This window comes from Lissotriton helveticus, chromosome 7, assembly GCF_964261635.1.
Source record: "Lissotriton helveticus chromosome 7, aLisHel1.1, whole genome shotgun sequence".
Lineage (NCBI taxonomy): Eukaryota > Metazoa > Chordata > Amphibia > Caudata > Salamandridae > Lissotriton > Lissotriton helveticus.
The window spans coordinates 601,437,571-601,450,343 of NC_136068.1; the positions used below are offsets into that span (position 1 = coordinate 601,437,571).

The following is a 12,773-nucleotide window of genomic DNA, read 5'->3' on the forward strand; positions in this document are numbered from 1 at the left end:
GGTCAGAAAGCTTATGTCGTTTACTTGTCTACTATAGGGAATTGTGGGTAGCCTAGAGCTTGCAGGTTTCAATCCTGGTGAGGTAGTTCAGTGGGTTGATGCACATGCTGCAGATATCTCTTGATGATCTGCAGTTCACAGACTTGAATTATGTTTATGTTTCACACAGGTTCAAGTCAGCCACTTGTTCTTTCAAGGTCAATACAAATATATATATATTTATTTTAGGAAACAATAACATATATTTTTCCGAAATCCAAGCTTAAATTCCGTATGTAGTGTGTGGTATATAAATGCACATTAATACTCACCACATGTGCGCACAGGTGGAGTCTTTCACATTCACCTCTAAATGTCAAACAGTCTGCCCTCAGCTTAATTAGCCCCCTGCCTGGCATCTATGTGTAACCTATACATTGCATGTCCCATCACCCATCTGCACAGGAAGTGATATCACTGGATCTTCTATCATCCACCTATACAGGAAGTGTCTTCACAGAATTTCTCATCATCCATCTGGACAAGAACTGACATTACTGGTTTTCTTGTCAAAACCGTTGTTAAAAGAAGAAGCCAAGCTAGAAATCTTCATTTCCCATAACCCATCAGCACAGGAAGTTACATCACCGGAACTCCCATCATCCCCCTACACAAGAAGTGACATCACTGATTTTCCCATCATCTATCTGGACAGGAAGTGACTTAACTCGCCCCCCCCAACCATCTTTAAAAGAAGAAGCCAAGCAAGAGGACTTCATTTCCTATCACTCATCAGCACAGGAAGTGACATCACTTGATCGCTCATCATCCACCCACACGAGAAGTGATATCACTGAATTTCCCATCATCCGTCTAGACAGAAAGTGACATTACTAGTTTTATTGGCAAAACCGTCTTTAAAAGAAGAAGCTAAGCAAAAGGACTTAATTTCCCATCACCCATCAGCACAGGAAGTGACATCACTGAATCTCCCATCATCCACGTACAGAGGAAGTGACATCACTGAATTTCCCATCATCCATTTGGACAGAAAGTGGCTTTATGGTTTTCCAGCCAAAACCATCTTTAAAAGAAGAAGCAAAGCAAGAGGACTTAATTTCCCATCACCTATCAGCACAGGAAATTACATCACAGCTCCCTGCACTCCTCCCCCTCCCAGGATGTCTTAATGGCAGCTGCAACACAGATACGCAGTAGATACATGCTGAGGGTGCGCTGATGGAGCACCAAAGGCAAGCCTGTCTGCGCTCATCCACGCCTAGACCACACCTAGTGCCAGGAACCCTGGTCCGATCACCGACCCGTGATTCTCGACAGCACTCCTCAGGTCACTAGACCCTGGATGCAATTCCCCCACCTGATGCCATACCACACCTCACAGCATCGTAGGAACTTGCACCTGCACCCACTGCCAGTTCTCCTGCAGCCACATGTCCACAACCCTTACGAAAATACTAACAACGCCCTCAATACCCCATACCAACTCATGCTACGTAAGCAACAACAACATCTGCACCACACACAACAGCAAGCCTGCACGTCAACACTTATTCTCATGCATGCCTCTCAACACACAATCACTCAGCAAACACACAATCGAAATATGGGGCCTGCTGAGAAGCGATGCACCCTACATCCTCTTCATCACAGAGACCTGTCTCAACCCCTCATTGGCTCCTGAAATCTCCACAGCATTCCCAGCAGGCTACAAGAATGCCCAACAGGACTGCCTTCACAAGCCAGGAGGAGGACTCTCTATCATCTACAAGAAATCCATGAAATGCACAGCATCCATAGAGAACATTACCCTATTCATGGAACACTTGCACTTCAATCTGCAAATATGCAAAAACTTCAGCCTGAACGGAGCCCTCACCTACCAACCACCGGACCACGAGCCAACTTTACCAACTTTACCAACTTTACCAACTTCATCACTAAATTCATTGCTCCGCTTACCATCGACTCCAGAGCCTACATTCTTGTAGGTGACCACAACTTTCACCTGTAAGATTAAAACAACCCCTGCTCCAGAGTACTCCTAGAAAGTTTGAGCAACATCGGACTCATCCAGCTCGTCCTAGAACCAACACACACCACAGGACACACACTGGAACCCATCTTCACCACAAGCGACAGCATCAACTACAACTCCACCTTCCCGCTCACATGGACCAACCACTCCATCATCCACTACCAAATCAGCACACCTCAATTCAACACCCCAAACAGGTTCAGCATTCCAAACCGCAGCTGAGGCAAATTCACAGAAGCAGACTGGCTCAGCGCCCTCAGCACTGATCAACCTAGCCCCACAGCTTGACAAGGACCTCATAACTTTAACAACTGGATCAAGAACTGCACAGACCCCCTCGCATCCATCAAACCCAACAAGTATAGTAAATCAAACAAGCAGGCCAGCTGGTACACAGAAGACTTCAGAGACACCAAGCCACACTGTAAACAGCTTGAAGGGAACTAGAGAGCCAGCCACAACACCACTGACAGACCTACCCACAAGGCTTCACTCAACCCCTATCACCAGCAGATAAGAGATACCAAGAAAAAAGGACAAGTGGACCGCATCGAGGGGAGCTCCAACATCTGCAAAGAGATCTTCTCGATCGTTAAGGTTTTCACCTCGCTCTCAACCACTGTGAACTACATCGCTGCCTCCCAACAACATTGCAATAAGCTATCAAACTTCCACCAAAGCAAAATCGCAGAGATCTACATCAACTTCATATACCAACCCAACCCCAGAGAACGTGTTGCGTACCTACCCACCAGCAACCAAGGCAGCCACCTGACCGAATGGACAACCCTCAACAGAAGCACCACAGTGGCAATCATGTGACCATCCACTTCGGTCCCAGTGGACCCATGCCCCTACTACATTTGCAACCAGGGAACATCACCAATCAGCACCACAATGATCCACATCATCAACACCTCCATACGTCTGACACTTTTCCATATGAATAGAAACTTGCAGAAATCAACGCCCTCCTCAAGAAGCCCACAGCTGACTCGAATCAACTGATCTATTACTTCCTTACCAGAAGAATCTAAAGGGTTAGGCTACCACTCTTCACATCAGAAACTAATAAATTGATAAGTGGGAGTTCCACAGGAATCATCCCTCAGCCCCACCCTTTTCAACATATACATGACACCGCTCGCCAACATCAATCGATCACAAGACATCACCATCATCTTCTACGCCAATGACACCCAACTCATCCTCTACCTGATGGACAACACAGCCATTGCCAGAACCAGCTTCACCAACTGCTTGGCCATTGTAGCAGTCTGGATGCAAACCAACTACGGAAGTACTGTTCTTCGGCAACAAGTCTTCCCCATGGTACTCCATCTGGTGGCCTTTGGAGCTACGACAGCCATCCACATTCACAGACCACGCAAAAAATCTAGGGGTCATCCTAGATGACAAATTCATCAGTGTGCTCCTCCTGCTTCCAAATCCTATGCATTCTGAGACAAAATCTCCAAATGGTTGCCTCAGAACACCAGACGGACCGCCACGCAAGAACTTATCAGCAACAAGCTGAACTACAGCAACATTCTCTACGCAGGAATCTCCAAACAACTCCTACACAGGCTCCCAACCATCTAGAACACCACTGCAAGCCTCGTACTAGACATCCCTTGCTATGCCATGCCACACCCACATCACACCGCAACTCAGGAAGCTTCACTGCTCCCCATTCACAAGCGCTGCCAATTCAATCTTCTCAAACACACATACAAAGGTTTACAAAACATAGGACCAGAACACCTGAACAGCTGCATACACTTTCACCAACCCACCAGACACCTACCCTCTGCCTCACTCTCACTCGCACACATTCCCAGCATCCGCAAAACCAAAACTGGAGGTCGCTCACTCTCCTACATCGCACCCGAGACATGGAACAACCTCCCTCAACACCTCAGAGCCTCCTCCTCACTTCTTGAGTTCCGCAAGAAACTATGGACCTCGCTTTTTGTATAAGCACCTTGGGGAACACATACCTACACACTTGCCCAAGTGCCTGGATACCCTCAAGGTGATTAGTGCGCTATACAGATCAAGATAATATAACATAGCATAACATGTATAACTGCTAGGAGGATAGATTTGAGACGTAATGTATTTGTAGCTCTTTGTGTAACCTACATTTACAGATAGATCACAGTGTTGCAGGCATCTGTGTGTATCATGCAGTGCACAGGGCTGAATCAAAGCCACAACACCCCTTGATGGGTTTAAGCATATTTTACAAGAATCTGCTTGCCACGTGTGGATGAGTCACAGGTTTGCTGAAGAGAGATTCTTTCTGAGAACAATAACATGAGTACCAGCCAACTGGGTTCTAATAACTCATATTACTCAAGCAACAGGTAACTATGTTTATGGTTTATGCCCCCTACTATCATTTTCTCACTGAGATGCTGGTGGTTTCTGGCCCAAGACCTCTTCTCTCACTTTTACATGGCATATATCCAGCTTGATTCCTCTTGGTTTTTCTTACTTTCGTGGTCTTGCCAAGGCCTCTTAAGAACAGTTGAGTTTTAGGACTGTTTGCAATGCTGCAGGTCTCATGGAACATATGAAGGAGCAGTCAGGTGCTTACTGCTGCCTGCCTGTCACTGCTTCCCAAGATTATCACCCATGGACAGAGCTATTATTGAAAATGGATGGCCGTGACCGCTGAGGCACAGCCACTGAGGGCTTTAAAATTGGGAAACAACCTTTACAACGCAACTTTTACAACGCACTACCATTACAACGAAACTTTTACAACGCAACATCCATTACAACGCATGCCATTACAACGCAACCATTACAACGCATGACACTACAACGCACACCACTACAACGCATGTCTTTAAAACGCAGTCATTACAACACATACCATTACAACGCATAACATTACCATCCAACACTTACCCTACTGTTGCACCCCCTGGAGTTAGAATAGTAATTTTTACCCCTACACTATCCAACACCTACCCTACTGTTGCACCCCTTGGAGTTAGAATAGTAATTTGTACCCCTACACTATCCAACACTTACCTTACTGTTGCACCCCCTGGAGTTAGAATAGTACATTTTACCCCTACACTATCCAATACTTACGTAAACTTGCAATGTAATGTTATGCGTTGTAATGGTATGCGTTGTAAAGGTATTATGCGTTGTAATGGAATGTGTTGTAAATGTAGATTTTTAATTTTCGTTGTAATGGTATGCGTTGTAATGGAATGCGTTGTAATGGATGTTGCGTTGTAAAAAATGTGTTGTAAAGGTATGCGTTGTAAAAGTGTGCGTTGTAGTGACATCCATCCTTTAAAATCTGCTTGAACAGCGAGATGTACCGAAAGACCTAGGTAGAACAGCGAGCCACATGCATTCAAACCCTGGGTAAATCAGAGAGCTGTTTGTTCGAAACCCCTGTGGAAAGCAAACAGGTCACACATGGAGTCAAGCAGGCTGTGCGCTCCTCTACCCTAACTCTTGCAGATGTGTGCTTTGCAGCCCTAAGCTAGGCGGATTTGTCGCCTCAAGACCAAGCATAGCCCTGGGGTTTCAGATAACTGGGTGTGACTGAGCTGTGTGGGCATCAGTTGTGCAAAGACCTGCAGGCTTGTAAGGCCTGCGCCAGACAGAGCTGTTCGCGGTTCAGGTTTGGGTGAAGTAGAGACGTGGGCTATTTATGTCTGTGTCAAATAGAGCTGTGGATTTTAGGTTTATATTAAGCAGAGCGGTTTGCTTATTTACTTTTTTTGTCAAGTGGCGCAGTCTTTTGAGGCCTACTAAACTAAGCAGAGCTGTGTGCTTTTCAGATATGGGTTAAGTAGAGCTGTGAGCTTTTCAGGGCTGTGTCAAGTAGAGCTGTTTGCCTTTCAGGGCTGGGTCAAGTAGGGTTGTGTGCTTTTCGGGTATGGGTCAAGTAGAGCTGTTTACTTTTCAGGTCCGGGTCGAGCTATTTGCTTTTCAGGGCTGGGTCAAGTAGGGTTGTGTGCTTTTCCCGTCTGAGTCAAGTAGAGCTGTTTGCTTTTCGGGGTGGTTCAAGTAGAGCTATTTGTTTTTGAGGTCTGAGTCAAGTAGAGCTGTTTGCCTTGCGAGGCTGGGTCGAGTAGAGCTGTGTGTTTTTCAATTCTGGTTCAAGTAGAGCTGTTTACTTTTCAGGTCTGGTTCAAGTAGAGCTGTTTACTTTTCAGGTCTGGGTCGCGTAGAGTTGTGCACTTTTCACGTCAGAGTCAAGTAGAACTGTTTGCTTTTCGTTTTTTTTTCTCAAGTAGAGCTGTTTGCTTTTCAGGGCTGGGTCAAGTAGATTTATTTGTTTTTCGGGGGTTGTTCAAGTAGAGCTGTTTGCTTTTAAGGGCTGGGTCAAGTAGAGCTATTTTTTAGGTCTGGGTCAAGTAGAGCTGTTTGCCTTTCGGGGCTGGGTCGAGTAGAGCTGTGTGTTTTTCAGGTCTGGCTGGTTCAAGTAGAGCTGTATCTTTTTTAAGTCTGGGTCACCTAGAATTGTATGCTTTTCACGTCTGAGTCAAGTAGAGCTCAGCTGTGTGCTTTTCAGAGCTGGGTGAAACAGAGCTATTTGCTTCTCAGGTCTGGCTCGGGTATTACTGTCATCAGTTCAAGCCTGGACTAAACAAAGCTCTGAGCTGTTCAGGTCTGGATTGGGTAGAGCTGTTACTTTTCAGCCCCTGGTCAACCAAAGCTGGGTTGTAAGCAGGAAGCTGTGTATGTTTCAGCCCTGGATCATTTACAGAGCTCTGCGAATTTCATTCAAAGGTTAAGTAGGGAGCTCTGTACTATTTCAGCCATGGATGCGTGAAAGAGCTGTGCTCTTCTGTGCTTTTAGCCAAGTATATATTGTACTCTGCAACAATGCACCAATCAGGGGATCCCTGTCCTCTGATGGAGCTGTGCATTTTTACGATTTGTTAAATGAGTTGTTTTTTTCAGTAATAAGACACATGAGGGTTTGTTTAACTCTTCACCACGAGTCTGTTGGACTTTTCAAAAATGGGTCACTTAGCTGTGCTTTGTTCAAACATCAGATCAGCAGAGCCCTGATCTTTTCATCTAAGAACAAGTCATCTGTGTATCTCCCTTCATTCTTGGGTTTAACGGGGCGCTCTTTCATACACGGCTGAGGCAGAGGGATGCTCACTTTATATCCCTGATTCAGTGGTGAGTCTGTGGAAGAATTCATTTATTTGTAGTTTTATGTAGCGAGAGCTTGAAAGACAGGGAGGCCGAGCACTTTACAGAGAAGCATGAAGTCCAAAGGAATACCTAGGAAAGCATGGATTATTACATTTATTCAAGTTGAAGTCAAGAAAATATGAATATAAGGTGTTAATGAGGACAATCATGGAATCGTCAGCCTTTTGTCCTGTACAGTAAGGGGAGATTTAGGGAGTATACTGCTAAATGTACCAGTCTGTGTTGCTGCTGTTGGCCAATGAAAGTAGGCAGAGTTCAGATTAACCGCATATGCAGTGACATCCAGAGTATATCCGCCTTGATCCCAATTCAGTTTATTCGTTGGATTGTCCAAATACTGACGTCCTTGATGGCCAACTTGCGCGCAATCAGAACTAGACGTGACGCTGAGAAGATATTGTGGCTTAGAGCTTAATTTTTTTTTTTTTTTAAAGTCTCATGTAAGGGATTTGTTCTTAGATAAAGCGTGGAGTTTCGTATTCCACTTCATGTACTCCCTGCAAAAACCTCTTTAGGGTTCTTGTATTTTTTTGTTGGGAAGATGGTGTTTCCAGGTGGAGAGAGCATTATTTTTTTTGGGGGGTTGAGTGTGTTTCTAGCCTCAGAGGGGCATATTCACAAGAAAGTGGCGAAGCGTGTAGCTAAGCCAAGAAGGCTAATGACGCACTTGGTCACTTCAGACAGGCAGGGCTGCGTCATATTTACTAGAATATGGTGCAGCCCTGCGTTTCCCCCTGTGATGGTGCTAACTTTAGCTGCCTAGCGCCAACGCAGGCCACCTTGCACCTTAGTGCAAGGGTGTCTGCAATGAGGGGACGATTGTTTATGTGCACCAAGGTCTCCCTTCCTGCACATAATCTTTAACCCCTTCCCTGCTACTGTCGGCCGTCGCGCGAGCCACCTACCTGGTGCTGCGCATGTCCAACGGCTGACGCGGCCCCGCCCACCCTTTAGAACTCCCGCACCGCGGCGGAAAAAACGCAGCGGTTAAGGCATTAAATGCCGTTTTGTAACTTCTATGTGTGCTGCTTAACTCAAAGTCACAATCCAGAGACAGTTGTGTTTTCTCAAAAAGTAGGGGACCAGTCCCACCCACTTCGACCTGCGGTAAAAGCCATGTTGATCTACCCTCAAGTGGGTGACTGTGGGTGCAGTTCCATCAACCAGCTGCTTCACACTTTCTTTGTTTGTTGTCTGCATACAGGCACTGGCTCCAATGCCTGCTACATGGAAGAGCTGCGGAATGTGGAGCGGCTCGAGGGGGACGAAGGCCGCATGTGTGTGAACATGGAGTGGGGTGCCTTCGGTGACGATGGTGCACTGGCCCACATACAGACAGAGTTTGATCACCAAGTGGACCAGGAGTCCCTGAATCCGGGGAAGCAGAGGTAAGTGTGAGTCCAGAAGTGAGTGTTAAAGCATTGCTCCGGACAGTTGTTTCCCACATCTAACATATATGTCCTTTCTCACAGCTTTGAGAAGATGATCAGTGGCATGTACATGGGGGAGATCGCACGACTCATCATGGTCAAGCTGGCGACGCAAGGACTTCTTTTCCAAAGAGGTGCCACACCTGCTCTCCTCACTAAGGGAAACTTCGAGACCAAGCATGTTTCTGCTATAGAAGAGTGAGTACTGTAGTTTAGTATCGAAAATATGGGTACAGTTATACGACTCCTCCTGAACATAGTTTTACCCTTTTTTGCCATACACAAAACAGGCATAATACCTGGCCCGGCTGATGCTTCCGGGCATACTATTGTCCGGTCTTGTAACTTGTTGAAGCCGCCTCTTCTCCACGTGGAATTCTACTTAACATACAATTCTTGGCAGTTGTAAATGGAGGTCTATTCTTCCGAAAATACCTTTGTGATTCAGGCCCTTAGAGTTACTCTCTTTATTTTCTCTCACATACCTTTCAAACTATGAAAGATTGTGGGGTTGTGGCATAACGGCCAGAGCTGCCGACTTTGAAACTGAGAACCAGGTTTGAGGCTTGGCGTCGGCTCAACATCCTGTGCTTCTGGGCAAATCATTTAATGTCCCCGTGCCTACCAAAAAACGAATGTGTCCTTGAGTAACACAACTGGTGCTCATGTAAAGCACTCCGATACCTTGGGGTTAAGTTTGTGCAATATAAAACTGAAACACAAAAAAAAAAGATTGACCAGTGCCTAATTTGTACTGGTGGGTTGCAGGTAGTGGTGTGGTTGCTCTTTTGGGAGAACCAGGACTTGTTTTAATGATCACTCTTTGACACAGAATGAGAGGGCACGCAGCAGAAAAAGAGAGAAAAAACCAGAAATAGACTACAGGAATACAGCCACAAATGGAGGAAGCGGGGTGAAAAAGAACCTGCAAGACTGAGAGAAAGGGACAGTAAGCGAAGGTGGTGGATGAAAGAGGCATGAGGTAGAATCAAAACAAAGCAGCCTTACTATTCGCAATGTTGGCATTCAACAAAGCTGGCAGCCGGCTTCTAAAAAAACGAACTATTTTTACAAATTAAGTACGAAGTTTAACTCAACTCAGAGTTTCCTCTATAGACTATCTGGAGCATCACTTATGATGATTTGTAGATAAACCCCCTCCCTTGGTGATTCGTCTACCTATGGGCGAGTACCTGTTTTGCTGATACCTAGAAGGAGTAGCACCAATTATCAATCTCAGTTGATCGCAGGACCCTTTGTGCTGATGTATTTGGCATAGGCCTGGGACGCAGAGGTTAATTTGTGAAAAAATAAGCACCGGGGCTCTCGTCAGGAGGCAGCTTGCACCGGCCCATTTCTCCTGTTAGCGCTGCCTAAAACAAAACCAACTACTAATGAAAGTGGGGAGAGGATGTGGTGTAATGGCCGGAGCTGCTGATTTAGGAGTTGGGGAACCAGGTTCAAGCCTCGGCGTCAGCTCAACTGCTTATTCTGGGCAAATTACTTAATCTCCCCATGCCTGCCTGTGTCCTTAACTGGTGCTCATGAAAAGTGCCGGTGTTGATGATTAAGTGCTGGTGCTGAGCACCAGAAACCACCGGCTCATTTTAAGCACTACCTGGGAGAACCCTTCTCTGATGTTCTGCAGGTGCCAAAGACAGACTCTTTTGGTGGGGTCCCTTCGATGACAACCTGACACTTTTCTCCCTATCATAGTGACACCAGCGGGTTGGAAGGAGTGAAGAAGGTTCTGTACCAGTTTGGCCTACAAGCAAGCGACGCGGACTGCCTTAAAGTCCATATGGTCTGCAGCGTGGTGTCCACGCGCTCCGCGAGACTGTGCGCTGCTGGACTGGCGGCCATCATCACCCGAATCCAGAAGAACCGAGGATTGACAGAACTCCACACAACAGTGGGGGTGGATGGAACTGTATATAAGAAACACCCAAAGTAAGTCTTCCAGTGCACATAAGCACACTATTGCAGTATCTTTCATAGTAGCTATCACACAGTCTATTACAGTATCTTCTACACTTTGTATCACCCTCTCTATCACATTGTCTCGTACACAATTACAGTCTTAGTAGCTGCAGTGGCGATCATTCTATACTTATATAAAATAATCTTGCCCCAATAACGTGCTAGAGCAGCTGTATTAATAATCACATATTCACATATGTATTACTAAAGTGCAAAGATCAAATTCCATACTATAACCGCAGTACAATGTAAGTGACATCAGAAAACACTGCTTACTCTCTGAAAGGAAGAAAGTAGCTCTGCTAATAATCACGAGACCCATTCGGTGTGACTTTATCTCATCTCGAGTCCTGGATTTAATCTTTTCTATTCTGGTTTCGGTTAAGTACAGTTGTGTACCACTGCTACACATGGCCATCATGGCTTGAAACTTATATGTTGGGAAGAACCATCATTCCCCTCCTAAGATTTCAACTCTTGTGAGCCATGGCCCCTGAACACACCTTACTCTGATAATACATAGCATATTGCATTGTTCAGATCTGCATATATGGTTTAGACCATGATGGCTCTTCGCTCACACACCTGTGTGTGCGTGCGCGTGTGTTTGCAGAGAGAGAGAGAGAGAGAGAGAAAGATAATGGATGCATGTCTGGCCCAATGTTGTCATTGAGGAATCCTGGTGGCCAAATACACAACTTGGCTGAAGGTTTGTTTATGTGACCTGAACCTTGGGTGCTATTTTAATGGCAGCTAGTAGGTTTCTGCTTGTTTGTCTTTTATAAATATACCCTATGTATGATTTCATCTGCGAGCAGACAAGGCTAATCCTCAGGGCGATAGGTAGTTAAGCATTTATGATCACATACAATAAATCCACTGACCCACCACAAACGGACACCAGTCGTTAGGTTGTATCAAAAATACGTAGACTTTATGTAAAAATACTTCATATGCAGGATTATCACAAGACCATATAACGTTTAGCGATTGAGGGCCACCATATTTAAATAGGCAATTGTTCTTTAAGTGTTCTTGGTTAGCAAGGTACGATGACAGGGAAAACAAACGTTGCGGACCCTGGATCCGAGGTGTTTCAGGCGCGGCTACTGGTGAGGGCGGACCCGGGATGGGGCCAACGGTTCTCCAAAGGATCTATCTGGCTCGGAGCCCCCCTCGAGGCGCGAGGCTGGTGAGCGGGACGGTGTGGAGGGTTGTGGCGATCCGGGGTCTGATGCAGCTCACGGGGCGAGGCGCCGTTCAGGCCTACGGGGCGTACTACTTCTTAGCACGCTAGGTCGTACCTGTGGATCTGTGAGGGCGTCGCGTTCTCGGGCAGACGGGTGCACACCGGGCCTCCGGTACCACTGTACAGAAGGCCTTTCTTGAGGTGCGGCACGAGCCTTGGTATGCAGGAGGGCAAACCAAGACAGTCGGGTACGTTACGGCGTACGGACCGTCCGAGGCTATCAGATGCGCTCCGTGCTGATTCCGGCGGGAGAGATGAGAGGCGCACAATGCGCTCCATAGCAGGCGAGGTGACAGGAGAGTGGGCGGCCCGGCACTGAAGCGGAGAGCAACTCAAGCTTGAGCGGGGCTCTCAGCGGCGGGGTGACCAGGCCCTGAGCTGTCACGACCTTAGGAGGGGCGAAGGCACCCGGGTCACAACTCCAGTGAGGGAATAAGAACTAAAGGCCCAACAGCAGATGGGCACAGGCAGAATAGAACCCAATGGTCCTGGGGTTCCGTTCGGGGGCAAGCTCGTGATCAAGCCCTTGGAGATTGTTTCAGGCACAAGTCTACAAAGTCCTCTCTGGTCTTTTCCTCTCCGTTCTCAGCAAGGCACCACTGCAGGCCAGTCCTTCAGGGTAGAGACCGGTTTCCTTCTTTCAGCTTCTCTTGGTCCTTCTAGTCAGGCAGAGGTTCGTCGTGGTAAAAACAGGATCTGATTTGTTAGGGGCAGGGCTCCTATATTTATACTCAGTTTCTTTTGTCTTTGCAGGCCAGGGGGCCTGAGCCTGGTTCAACCCAGTTTTGGAGCACTCTGTTGACAGGAAGCTGCCATCTTCTTTCAGGGTGCAGGGCAGGGACATCAGACGCTCCAGGAGGAGGTGGAGCCA

At 46.7% G+C, this 12,773-nt stretch overlaps 1 protein-coding gene across 1 annotated transcript in view; it reads left to right on the plus strand.

Annotated features, from left to right (window-relative positions):
- The window catches only part of HK3 (hexokinase 3), a 397,869-nt gene that overhangs the window by 314,077 nt on the left and 71,019 nt on the right, over positions 1 to 12,773 (plus strand). The window contains exons 8-10 of the mRNA XM_078652800.1: positions 8,448 to 8,631; positions 8,716 to 8,871; positions 10,390 to 10,623. Coding sequence (XP_078508926.1) covers positions 8,448 to 8,631; positions 8,716 to 8,871; positions 10,390 to 10,623 — 574 coding nt within the window. The remainder of the gene's footprint in view (positions 1 to 8,447; positions 8,632 to 8,715; positions 8,872 to 10,389; positions 10,624 to 12,773) is intronic.